This window comes from Molossus molossus, unplaced genomic scaffold (assembly GCF_014108415.1).
Source record: "Molossus molossus isolate mMolMol1 unplaced genomic scaffold, mMolMol1.p scaffold_m16_p_16, whole genome shotgun sequence".
In the NCBI taxonomy this organism is placed as follows: domain Eukaryota; kingdom Metazoa; phylum Chordata; class Mammalia; order Chiroptera; family Molossidae; genus Molossus; species Molossus molossus.
Window position 1 is genome coordinate 35741896 of NW_023425351.1, and position 13733 is coordinate 35755628.

General features: G+C 37.8%; 1 protein-coding gene and 1 long non-coding RNA gene across 3 annotated transcripts in view; both read right to left on the reverse strand.

Moving 5' to 3' along the window:
- RUNX1T1 (RUNX1 partner transcriptional co-repressor 1) overlaps positions 1-13733 on the reverse strand; it is a 136499-nt gene that overhangs the window by 100470 nt on the left and 22296 nt on the right. Inside the window, exons 1-2 of one of the 2 annotated variants that reach the window (XM_036263792.1) lie at positions 6728-6763; positions 5138-5218 (exon numbers count right to left, since the gene is read on the reverse strand). The exons of the other annotated variant lie outside the window; for it this stretch is intronic. Of the exons in view, the coding sequence (XP_036119685.1) occupies positions 5138-5144 (7 nt within the window). The 5' untranslated portion in view covers positions 5145-5218; positions 6728-6763. Of the gene's footprint in view, positions 1-5137; positions 5219-6727; positions 6764-13733 lie in introns of those variants that run through there. 2 annotated transcript variants of the gene reach the window in all.
- Positions 6777-9992, reverse strand: LOC118631653. The gene is made up of 3 exons (XR_004959879.1): positions 9878-9992; positions 7255-7324; positions 6777-6803 (listed from the first exon to the last, which is right to left on the reverse strand). It is a non-coding gene; the product is annotated as an uncharacterized LOC118631653 (long non-coding RNA).

Genomic DNA, 13733 nt, shown 5'->3' on the forward strand with positions numbered 1-13733 from the left:
CTATCAATGTGTCTTTGGACAAAATGCTTACTCTGTCTGATCTTCAGGTTTCAAATTGATCACAAGGTCACAGAAACTATTTGCAGAGCTATAGTGAGAATTAAAAAGTATATGAGGTGCCTAATCTGGGGCCTGGCATATATTGGCTTTCAATAAAAGGCTGCTTTTACTATACTACCAGAGATGTATTCTGTTCAGAGATGACAGATATATATTATCTTTGAGATTAAGAAGATTTCCCGGTTCCTATGATTGGAATTCTGTGTGTTGAAAAACATAATTAAGCTAGACATTCTCAGAAAGTACATTAACATTAATATTAATTAATGCAAACAGCTGTTTGAAAAAGCCAGCCAGATGAACCTGCTTCTTGGTCAGGTGTAAAATCCTATTGTACTCAAGTTATGAGTCATTTCAGTTAATGACTTATTTCACCAAAGAACCGCACTGTGGGCATTACTTTTGAGAAATGCTATACCCACTGTCACACAAATTAAAATTTGTCACACAAAATAAAATTTAATGAATGTTCTGTCCTCGGCATGAGAAAAACAAACTAAAAAAATGTTAAGTTACGTTAATGGAGATCCAATCTGGAGCAAGAAGGAAACAGGCAAGGCTTTCTAATAAACATTAGATTGGCCCGTGATCCACTCTTCCTTCTATGTCCTTGACCCATAATCCAATTAGGTGCTGCCTCATCCCTGGGTTCCTTTACCTGTCTCCAGGCTCAGACTCATATTCTCTGTATAGTAATTACAGAACTAGTAAGCACTAGAACTCAAAACTCCTTGAGGGCCTGGAGGGACTGACTGAATCACAGTTACCTTGTACCTGGAACACTTTCGGTAACCTACAAATATCTGCTTGGGTGTCTGAATTTCCTTATTACAGTAACCTTTCCATTGTCAGAGCCTTACATTATTGGATCTGCTTAACACTCTGACAATTGAGGCTTTCTAATTTCCAAACAATTATAAGACAAATTTGATGCTGCCCCTTTGCCACCAGTCAAGTGATTATTGTTAACAGAATGTTCTCCTACATAGCTCTGCAGCCCTAGAGGAGGAGGTGAGAAATAACACGGTAAGAGCAATCCAGCGCAGAACAGAAAAGACAACACAGTAAGACTGACACTGAGATGGTGACGTGACTTAACACGCATATGAGAATCAGAAGAGGCCTGGCAAGGAGGGTGAACGGGAGAAACTCTCACTAATAAACCACCTGAGCAAGTCGCTTAACCCCTAGGACCTTTCCGCTTCAACCACTGCAAACTGAAGGCACGTGCAAGGTGAACCTTCCAGCTCCAAGTGGACGTGCGCCTCTGATGATTCAGAGGGCTGTGAGAACATAATTACAGCACCTTCTTTGCACACATCAAATATCACTGGTGATGAGATGATTAATAAACATGTCTATACTTTATAATGCCCGCTAAGTGAAGGTTTACTGGAAGGAGTAAAAATAAACTAGTTGTCTTAGGAAAACTTCACAAATTATCACCCTCCCCGGTAGATTAAACATTTACCTTTTTCAATAAATCATTAACTACACAGGAAGATGCCTTGTGAAAGTTTCAAAGTATGATTTAAAAATACAGAACTAAAAGGTCAAGTACTCCAAAATATTAACAGGAAGTAATGTTAAAAGAAAAAAAGGACAGGGTGCCAGAGTTTGAAGAGAAGCTGGAAGACCTAAATGTCTGCTACAAAGAAGCACTGGCCTTACAATCTACATTTATAATTGGATATTTGCAGCGTCTATAGTTTTATTTTAACAGCTGGCAGGATGCTTGTTGACAGAATTAGCCTAACACAATGGCAAACCAACTTGCAGGGTAGAACAGTGACAGTGAAGGACCTATTATGTTTTTTTTTTGTTCTTGTATAAGAGCATTTAGATGCCTCTATTTAAAAAATAAATAAATATCCAGGGGCATTATCCAAATGTTCAGTTACTAGGGATACTAACAGTTGTCGATCCATGGCAATTTCACTGCTGTTTTTTACACAAATCATCGCTTGCAAGCACTGATGTTAAAAACAGAAAAACAGTCTAGTACACAGTGGCTATAAATGCCAAATCAATTTTCAGCAGATAATAAAGTCCATGTTTTACAATCAGCAATGCACTGTTTTACTACCTAAAAATGTAAGCTAATAATATATAGCTCTACTAAATGGAAAATGCAGATATGCTGTTAAAAAACGGGCCGGCTGTGAGAGGATGGATCATTTCTGCAGGGACCTTCTTAAAGTTATGTGCAAGTGTTTTGAAAATATCACATGATGTGGCCATGTGTTAAAAATTACAGCCAGTTAAGTTCTCTGCTAAGAAAAATATGTGGGCAATTTATGAAATGCACTCCAGAATGGAGATGTCTTAAGTAAAACCAGATTTTGAAAACAAATCTTTTTTTTTTTTTGAAACTTGAACTTAAAAAAAAGTTCCATGCACATCTGGAGAGCAGGACCATTGAGAAAGGGTGGTCTGACCTAATATTAGCCATCTTCTGAAAGAACAGCACTATTTCTGAGCTACACGGACTGTGCTCACTTATTGTCCTTTTAAGGAAACAGTCCGGAAAGCATTTTGTAGGTCAACATATGTTCTTTGATAATAGTATACAAAGATTGATTAAAAATATAAATGTTTCAGAAATCTTGGAGTCATCTCCTCCTGAAACAATATAACGCTCAAGGGCTGCCAGCCTTGTCATAAGAAACCATTTTCCATTTTTCTTTTCTTAAACACAAGGATCTAGTTATTACCAAGTGACAAGCAGTGAAATGATATTTCCTTATAGTGAATTAAATCATAAAAATAGTTAAATTTATTTCTTTAAAGCATGCATGGTCTCCTTTGCCTTTTCACAGTTCATCTTTGTATCAATATGCTATCAACAGCTACAGCATGCTTTTATAAACTGAAATAATTCTAGAAAACCCTAGTCTAAAGACTGTTATATCTACCCACAACCACAGATTGGTATGTCTTCGAACAAATTCAATCTCTGTGCATATCTGTTTCCAGGGATCCCCATTTTTATGAAAAAGGTCCACGATCTGAGAATTGTTAATTCAAGTTTGATACAACCAGGGACCAGTTCTGACACCTGACCTACTAATACCACTACTACTACTAACAATAATAATGATAAATGGTGTTATATAAATATGTAGTCAAATTTTAAAAACAGTGACAATATCCAATTACCTGAAACACATCATTTTAATCTCCTACATATAATATCTTATTTAAAAACATAAAAAATGCCCTAGATAGTTAAAACTGTCCATTAATACAAGTACATATATGTATGGACTAAAATATGCTAAAAACACAGTCCATCCAATAGTGGAGTTTAAAAAGTGCAGAGGGGTGTCAAAAATAGCCAAGTGTCAGATCTGCTCAAGTATCTCCATTCTGGCACATGCTCATAGTCACAGCTGTTAATATATTCTCTGCATCCAAGTAAAAGGTTTTCTAACACAGTTGACGAGAGAGGGGAAGAGAGAAAGAGAAAGAAACACTGCCCACACCTCAGGCTACTGCTTCAGAACCAGACAGATATGAACAACTCAAGGAGTGAAACAAAACTTATCAATGATTCTAAAATTTTAACTATAGTTCAATGCCTTTTAAATAAAGATGCTTTAAAGATTACTTTAAAACCAGGTAATTAGGGGTAGCAAGGGTCCTAACTAATACCTTTCCCCTATTATCATTCACAAATGCCTTTGGTTTATTGTGGATACGGGCTCTTCAAAATACTAATACATCAGATCATTTCATATATTTAGTAAGAGCATAAAAACAAAGAAGATTCAAATTATGACATAAAAATCAGATGAAAGTGCGACAATATTCTGGTGAAATTAAAAAAAACAACAACAACAACCCACAAGCACTTTTTCACACCGATTCCATATCGCACACCCAATGCACTTTACATTTTTAGGTGCATGGTGCATATAAATAAAGGTGAGTGCCTCAGAAGTTAAAATGACCTTTTAAATACCTTGGTCATTGTCTTTTTGTAAATTGATTTTCCCCATATGTCAGCTACACATAATCCTCATCTACTAAACTAATGAAAAACTGCAGTTCTATCATAAATGCATCCTTTCTGCACATATATTAATAATGATGAGGATCACAAGACACATCCTAAAGGGAAAAACATTCTTCCAACAACTGGCAATACCTACACACAACTGTGATTGCAGAAAACTGGCAGATAATGTTTCAAAACACCATCTGTGAGGTGTACAAACTCTGTGACCGAGCACAGCCTCTTCTGCCTGTCCTACCCAAATAATCTGCACGATTCAGCCAGCTGGAGGATCTCTATCTGCCTTGTCTTTTTTATCTGGAGTGAGACTGCTCAAAGTAGGCACAGTTCTTGAGAACAGCAGAAACAACCCTTCCCCATCAAGCTGCTTCTCCCAGGCTTCCTTCTCCAGAAGCAGAGCCTTCACTGGCAACAGCCACAGACAGGAACACTCTAGGCTCCAAAGATAATATTTTTCAGAGGAAATTGACATACGCTAAATTTCCAGAACCACAACAGCTTCAGTAATTCAGCAGACTTTTTATTTTTAATTAACTGATTTCAATTATTTGCCTAAGACATCTGAGGACTGTGATTTAGGGCAAGGCTGGAATTATTTGTAGCTCCAAAGCATTCCTTACTTCCTCAAACATGAACAGCTTTTTAAACAGACCTTATCCCAGGGTTCCGCCATAATCTGAAAACTCTCTTCCCAGATGAAATTTCCAGCATACAAGATACAGATGACAGGCACGAAATCCAGAACAGAAACAATACTTCTGACTTGAGCTAAATCCCTCCAGTAAATTGCTCTGGCAAACAGACGTGGCCAGTTTCCCCTCAGCTTTGAAAACACACCTCCTAAATTTTAAAAGGAAGGACTCCACACCCTGTTCCCCTGCATCTAGATCCTGATGGCTCTCTTCATGCCACCTTCCACATATCCCCTCTGCCCTCCCCAGCCCCTGCTCACAGAAGGTACAGCGCGCCATGGGGCAGAAGGTCTCTTCCATGCCTAATCAAAAGTAAGCTTTCTTCATGTGAAAATCAGAGAGAGAGAGTGGAGCAGGGCTAACTCACCAGGCATCCTTGAACGCAGCGTCCACACAGAAAGGGACTGTCTCCTAAAAGCAAGCGCAACCAGAGCTCATGCCTCCTGTTCTGGAATGAGAGCAGGCAGAGAGAGGAGGGCCATCAGAAGGGGCTGGGGCGGCATAGCCTGAGGCAGGGTGCTGGGCGCGTGCGCCTGCCAGGCAGAGACAGATGGAGAGCTGACACTCCGGGTTGCACTTGAAGCAGAAATGTGGATGATGACAGGAGCACATGTGGCCTTGAACCCAGCCCTGTCTCTTCAGGCAGAACAATGACAGGGATGTGTGTGCAAAGTATCGCAACCGTGGCCTCCCCTTACCCACTCTATCTCTCTCAGAAGTTCCAGAGCACCAAAGACAGAAAGTAAAAAGCAGAATAATAAGCTAAATGCTGAATAATTCATTCACCACACCCCCCCCAATCCAGTTACAAGTTAACCCTTATTCTGCCAAAAGAAAGAAAAGTAGACTTGGCCCCCTACCAGTGCTCACAATAAGGGATTTCTCTTCATCTTCTCCTAATTGTGAACTATATTTTAAAAACAAAAACAAAACAATCATAGGCACAAACCCCAAAGCTTGTTTATTGAACTGAAAATCCAAAACAATATAAAAACATATTTCTGAGATGATATATTGTGCCAGTTGATCATATTGAACAAAGTATCAGAATCATTCCTTTTGTCAGCGTCTCAGGAGTATGTGCAAAATAGAACACTTTAAAAGCAGAAGCAGGCCACTTTTCTTTTACTAGCATGCTTTTAACCCCCTGTGATCCCTGTGCTGATATGCTCCAAACATTTCCAGCTTACTCTCCTCTATCTTGCATAGAAATCCATGGGAAATGAAAACAAAATCTTCCCTGTAAAAAGCCTTTTCAAAACCTCAACAATCATGTCCTCCTGATTTTTTATTTATTTATTTTTTTTGCACACCCTTAAATGTTTATCCTTCCCATGAATAACACATACCCAGCCCAGTTCAATGGACTCTTCCCTATTAAGCTTTAATGGACACCATGATATATAAAACTACAAGGCTTTGTTATAGCGCTTTATCTAAAGCTGGCTATTTTCCTCTCAGCAGTCCCTCTTTAGTCCTTTGTAAAACATCCTTGCCTCATAGGAGAAACATACGCCTGTCTGCCTTGCATGTTTTTCTAAACACACAAAAATGTCAAGCAGAAGAAAAATACTGCTCTCCTCTAAAATTCTTCTTCACTTTAACACTTGCAGATCTTTCCTAGGTCTGTGTGGATTTGTTTTAACAACAGGGCAGGCACATGATGAGACAGATGCCTCACGTTTTACCTTCCCAATGGATGTGCAATCCACTATAAACACAAAAACAATTCTACTCAGGAGCCTCCGACAACCCTGCAAGTTCAAGGAATATGATAGACAGAATCATCCCCTTTAACTCTTGCCATCCCCCTTCAGAGTCTTCCTCTGCTTATTCTACACTTTCCATATGCTTTTAGCCCTTGTCAGATAGATTTTCCCCCCTACTTGCTGCCTAAAAGAAATCATAAAAGCCCATCTGAAATCACAGGCAGTGACTCTGACTTCTACCTACTCACCATTCCTGTACTTCTCCGCAAGAGTGCACACAACCTGTTCCAAAGCATACCCATCTACACACACACCCCGTGCAACCTGAAAATAAATCATCTTTAGTAAACAGCGTCAATCAATAAGAACTTCCACGGTCCCCAAATACTACACCCTAGAAGCACTGCTTCATCTAGTGAACCCCTCAAAAATCCATCACTGTCAGAGACAACTTGTAAAAAGACTATAATTCATAATGATTACTCTGTTCTGTCACTAATAGTATACTGCACCCTATTTATGAGGCCAATCTTTTTGTTCATCTTAGTTAGACGTCACTTGTAATGAGGTTCTGTGTAATGGATTTCAGTATAGTTAAGCACCAAGCTCAAACATTCTTATGACAGAAAGCTTTATAGCAGGCATGAGAGTGATAATCAATTAAGTCCTGCAATAAGGGCCTTTCTGGAATCCAGCTAGCATCCTAAATCTGTATATTTTCATTTTTAAAAAGAATAATTTTTAAAGCCACTCAATGATTTTTTTAATACTTTACCTACGTTAGAAAGAGAACATTTTCACAGTGGGAAACCCAACCTTTCATCAATATGCACGGTGAATCACTTCTGAAATAGAAAATCATATGACAAAAATGCATTACACTTTAAGAAAACTGGATGATATCCGGTTTTGAAACTAGGTCTTAATATCGGTACACTGCAAGTCGCTAAACCATAGCTCAGAAAATTGAACTTCCATATGCCGTGTGATTATGTATCTTTTCTATGTGTAAAAAAGCTTTTTAAGCTGTTATCTGACTACAGTAATTGCCACTTTAAATTGATCCACGTCAACAAAACCTGGATCCCTGGAGATTCTCACCTAGAAGTCTGATTGCAAAAAGGGCCTAACTGAATGTGTGTGCATCTGAGACTAGTTCAGCATTTTCTCAAGGAACCGGTTTCTTCCTCTTGCTCTTTAATTCTTAGAGGCAAGCAAAGCAGCAATCCTCTCTGGCAGTTCTCCTTCAAACATGGAAACCTGGATACACACTTCTACATAGTTACTTAGACCAAAATAACTTTCCCTTTAATAATAATAATAATAAACGTGTAGGAGCCAAGATCTCTAACATCCAAATTTTATAAAAATAGACAATCAATAACATGACGAATACATTTATGTATGTGGGGGGGGGGGAGAATACGTATTGCAAATGTTTTCTCCAGTACAAAACGCTATCTTGCATCACCATTTTTCATATTTTTAAAAATTAAATATATTCAAAACAATCACAAAGAATACATTGCTGACCAATTAAGTACTTCCTCAGGAGAGTCGTGTCAGTTAAGGCATGTCTTTTAATTAAGAACACAGAGCATTTTTAAGGCAATTGGTTAAAGAGAGTCATGTAAAAAATCACTTTCTAAATCGGCACATTTAGTCCACAACCAAATAAATGCCAGGCTCTCCCAAAAATATATAAATTGGTTTTTTGAGAATAAAGTTACATCATTCCCTAGCAAGGCATTATGGTATTGTATGACTCCAAGGTATTTTTCACCTGTTTCCAAAACAGATGAGCTCTACTGTACAAAAATTTCCTTTGTTCCAAACCTGACTTACACCAATAGGGTCTAGTAGTCTATTAAAATCGTCTGCAATTAATGAAACCTCTACCCCAGTGAAGGGAGAATTTGCGTTAAAGCCTTTCTACAGGTCTTCTCAACTTTCCTCCCTGCTTCTAGCAGGCTGTGACTTCACACAGTGGGTATTAAGTGAGTTAATTCAAAGGAGCTGAAACCTCATTGATCCTAATTGAAAGCAATACACCCAACCAAATACTTTCCTACCCCATCTGCTCTGGCCTGCCACCAGCTATTCAATACAAGAGAATTAATAGTTTCAGATATTCTAACTGACCCAATAAAGGCACTCATTTAAGCAGGGCTGTATTAACAAAGTGAAAAAAAGAAGGGCAAAATGGGTTCAAGTGGAGCATTTTACTCCTAGTTGCCTTTAACAAAGCTGAATAAGGCTTATTCTGACTTTTTATGTGCAAGACTTGATAAACTGAATGAGAAGGCACTCAATGATCAGCCAAAGAGCATTGATGAATGGTCATTAAGACCCCCCTGCTCTTAGAGGAGCCTCTTCCACAAAGTGGCAAACCAGCTTGAAAGGGTGGACTCACTAATGTCCAGATTTCTCTAGTTGCTTGTTCCACTTTCAATTTCAGACCACTGGCCACCAAATGAGGCTGACATATTGGAAAATAATGTTTTATGGGCGAGTGGTAAAAAATAAAATGAAGGCATTAGCTTGGCTTTCAAATTCAAATCTGCTAGTTTTGTCAGACCCCAAAGGTTTTGATTTTCCACCCAGCTGGAAGCTATTAGTGTTTTCTAAAGGCATCCCACTGACAGGGCAAACCTACCTAACTTGTGAGCTGTTGGGCTAAGGGAGATGGACCTCTCTTTTAGATGATTTCCTAACTTCTCATCACTTTGACAGTCAATTAAATAGATACAACACCTAATAAAAATGTACATTAATTTGTTTCTGCCACTGAAAGACATCTGAAACTGTATTAAATAAAGGCCATAATAGGTTGTCTCCTGACAAAGATAAATCCAATTATATTGTCTACACGAAAAATAAATGGTTTGTTTCAGCGAGGCTACAATGTAAGAAATCAGAGGGAGAGAAAAAAATTAAGTAAATAGTTCATTAAAGTATTTCATAAAGGTAAGGGGATCTCTGTCATTTAAACTTCTTCTTTCTATAAACGTCTGTTGTAAACTAGACACTTTCATGCTGTTCCCCTCAAATACCTGCTTTGGAGGAAAATGGCACCTCCTCAACTTTGAACCAGCCAACAAAAGAGCTCATGAGAACTTTGCTTCAATGACAAAAGAACACAGACATGATTGCCATTTTTAAAATGTGAAGGGTGTATAAACACCACGGGATCAAAGGGTTATTTAGGGCTGTCCAAGAGGGTCTAAGTGCTAGCAATAAGATGGGGTACAGTAAGAGAAAACCTGCCAGATAGAGGAAACTTGTCTTCATAGGTGATTACACCAGACATCCCAGAAGCACAAAAGCTTCACTGCTTGGATCATCTGCAATCTAATGACCGAAGCACCATACAACAGAGTGTACCATGTAGAACATACTGGACAGTCTGTCAAGAAATCCTAATCGACTAGGGCAAGTTGCAGGTCCAAAGCGAGAAGTCACGACCCCTTCCCTTCACCTATGACATGTCCAACTCCATGGCTTGGTCACTTTGACTTTTGTATCTTCACCAGTTAAAGTGTGTTAATAATGTGTTCTGAACTGTAAAAGGAGAACAATTTATGGGATCTGAAGAGAAACCAGAGTATGTGTAATCTGAACTGTAATTTGAAGATTCCAATCATAACATATTGTTAACTAACAGTGATTTCCTAAACTGAAAACCTGAAGTCTCTACATTTTTCATCTTCAGTGTGTACAGAATAAAATGTTATATTATGTCAACAATTTTTCAAGCAGCATATCTGATTCTTAACTCAGGTTGAAGTATACTTTTCGCAACTTCATTGAGGAAATTATTTCCTCTACTTTGAATGATAAGGTGTGTATTAGTACATTTAAGTATGCAGGGTGCATTTGTGTGTATTTGTGCAAAGATATTTAAGATAAATATCATGTGCTAGAAATAAACAAAATCTATATTTAATTATCATGAATTGTTTGACACTGACAAAGCCTTTAAATATCATTATGTATTGTAGTTCTTTTCCACCAACAACTTTTGATTTTCAATGCCTAATATTTTTTAAAAATCTAAAATGTTATAGTACTTCCTTATCAATCTACAAGGCTGAACACGAGCTATACTAATTATGTCTCTTCAAATAAAAGAATTTTCCTATAAAAGCAATCTTAAATATACACTTCCATGTAAATCTGCAAATAGGTTGCCATTTATCGCTTCCTCATATTTTTATAACTAGGAAAATCACTCAGATAATAGAGAAGGCACCCTAACTACATATCCCTTATCCATTTGACAAGGACTGTAACACTAAATGGAAAACCTTTGTTTCAAAGTCACCACCTCCCCATCCTGACTAATTGCAAGTCAGTTTTGTTAAAAAGCAAGGGTGATGGCGTATGCTCCAATGAACTTTCCCTCCTCTCAGCACCAGAGACAAAACCTGCAGTTCTGCTCTGTGCAGGCAGCCATCTGGACAGCTTTCCCTTGAAGCCCGGCCCGCATCACACTGCAGGCAGAATGGGAGGGGTTCGGGAGCTCTGTGGGGCTATTTATGACATACCAATTTCACATTTTCTGCTTGTAGGCTTGCAACAATAAACGCTAATGAGGACTATGAATGACAATTTTAAAGACAATAAAAAGGTCTCCAAATCCCTTGCATATGAAGACACTGTTTTCAAAACTTCACCTTCTGTTACAGAGCTGTTACAGGGTAAAGAAGGGAAAAAAAAAAATCTATGGAAGACAATAAGGTGATCAAAGCACGACTGAATCCTTAAGATTTCCAAAGAAAGCAATCTGTGTAAGCCCATGGAACAACAGACCTCATCACCCCTATGAACAGCCCTGTGGAATGCATGAGGCATCTTTTATCTCTCTCTACTACTTTTGCCTTCTGTAGACACAGAGCTTCTAAACACTGATTTTTTTTTTTTTTTTTTTTTTTGAGCCTGGGGATTCTAAGAGTAGCAGGTACCCTTAATAATAATCATCATCACACTTTTGCATAATATATAACGTTCCACATATATTTAAATAAATGTAAATGCAAAATGGTCCTCTTCTTATGACGTCTATTATTTAAAATAATGCAACAGTTCTAGGTGGCAAAGTTATAAATCACGTTTATTTCCTTTTTTTATTTTTCTCTAGTTTCCAAATAAGCATGGTACATTTTGAACCAGAAAAATTAATAAATATTAATTTCAATGCATTAAAAATACTGAACAAAGACATATATAAATGTTTTGATCTCGATAGGAATTAAACAATTCTACACAGCAACAAAAATAATAGATTTATCTTCCTATAAATTGTGTAAAGGGTATTCTTTTCATTAACACGAATTAAAACACTTTCAACAAAATCCACCAGGTGGAGCAAATACACAGCAATAAAATAACAAATCCCAGAATTTTTTTTCATCATATTCTTTTTTCACAGGACTTTTACTCTCCAACAAACTCTCCACCTCTACTTATCCACATTTCAAATTAGGAATATCTATGCACACATACTAATTTGCCATGTTTATAAACAGATTTAAACTTACTAAAAAATTATTTTTAGCTACCATGGATTGATTCCATCATAAATTTTCATTCTAAAACGAATGCTTTATTTGTTCCAATAATACCCAGTACAGTATATCTGCTTGTATAACAATGTAAATTTTTTAAAATTAATGTTTCACTCTGCCCCTACTGAGTTGCATCATGCATGCCCCATCCTCCTTACCCAACAAAACCAGGCAGAATAGAATTTGATGCTGTATATTCTGAAATGCACTGAACAGTTGTGAAAACCTGTAAATCTCAACTCAATTCCCTTATTCTGTATGAAAACTTCAATTCTCACTCTGACTTCTTATTAAAATTATTCTTAATTATAGATACCAAAATCATATTAATGTTTTGGAATACTGCCACTTCCTTTTACATGTTCTATCAAAATGTGCTGTTTTCATTCCTGCTAGTACATTGCCATAAGTTTGCAGTTCATAAAAGAAGTTGCTTTCGTCCTTCTCTTTTCTAGAGTAATTCACTTCCTCCCACTCTTCTCCCGTAGATCTGACTTTTCCTCACCATTTCACTCTATACTTACTCAGCACACTCAGCATAAGGTATCAACCCCACATTCTTGTTCCTATTTTCTTCTTCAATTCCTGATGCCACCTGTAAGGCATAACTCTCTCCATTCACTTTTCGAATCCTCTAAGTTTTCTTCACATTATACACTCTCTGCTGCCAAGCCTTAATGCTACAAATGGTGCTAATGTTACTTGCCTTTAAGAAAGCTCCAGTTAGCGAGAACTAGAAAAAAAGTTGGAGCTTGAAATGGAGAAACGCAGCCTTTCAGTGTAGGACACCAGTCAGGAATGCTGACTGTGGCTTAAGATATATTTATGTTTTCCTTTTTCATATTTATACTGATATTGAAAAGAGAAATATAATAAAAGAAATACATCAGGCCGATACATAAATAAACATGCACATGCCTGAGGATACACATGACACTAACAGCAGAGCTACTTATGCTAGTGCATAATAGACCACGGTGACGCCAGCTCCATCACAAGGCACACCAGGCTAATCCAATTATTTAGATGTTTATATACTTTTCACTGGAGTGGTATACAAATACAGAAAATAATGACATTACCTTCATAAAGAGAATACAGAAAGAAGTCTTTAGAATAATTCCTACCAAACTCTTCCCTGCAAAGTCCAATTCCTTTATTCTATGCAAAGAATGGAATCAATCCCCTGGAGCTGGGCTCATGCACATGCAAAGGCACATACTGCTCTTTCTACATGCCCATAACTCCTAGTAACAATGGGATGCAGATAGGTGCATCTAAAGGGTGAAAGCCCTTAAGTCTGCATGACAGAATCCTCATGAAGTAGGTAGAAAAAAACAAATCACTGCACATGTGCTTACATTTTCCCTTCCCTTTTCAAGAAACCCACCACCATGACTTACCACCCCTGTTCCCTCACCTACAGTTTGGACTTTGAATCAGCCCTTACTGTGGATCAAGAGCCTGATGTATTTCCTCTTGGTAAGATAACATTTTGGTTCTTCTCTGGGAATCTCCCAAATGGCTCATCTCCAACCATTCCTCAGATTTATCCTATACCACCCTCAAATATTATTTCTCACCACCCCCAGTTTCATCAAAGGGTGGGGCCCTTCCCCCAGCAAATGTTGAAGTCCATGTTCAAATTCTGAGGAAAGAAAAAAGCCCAGCCTTAAAACTTCTATCA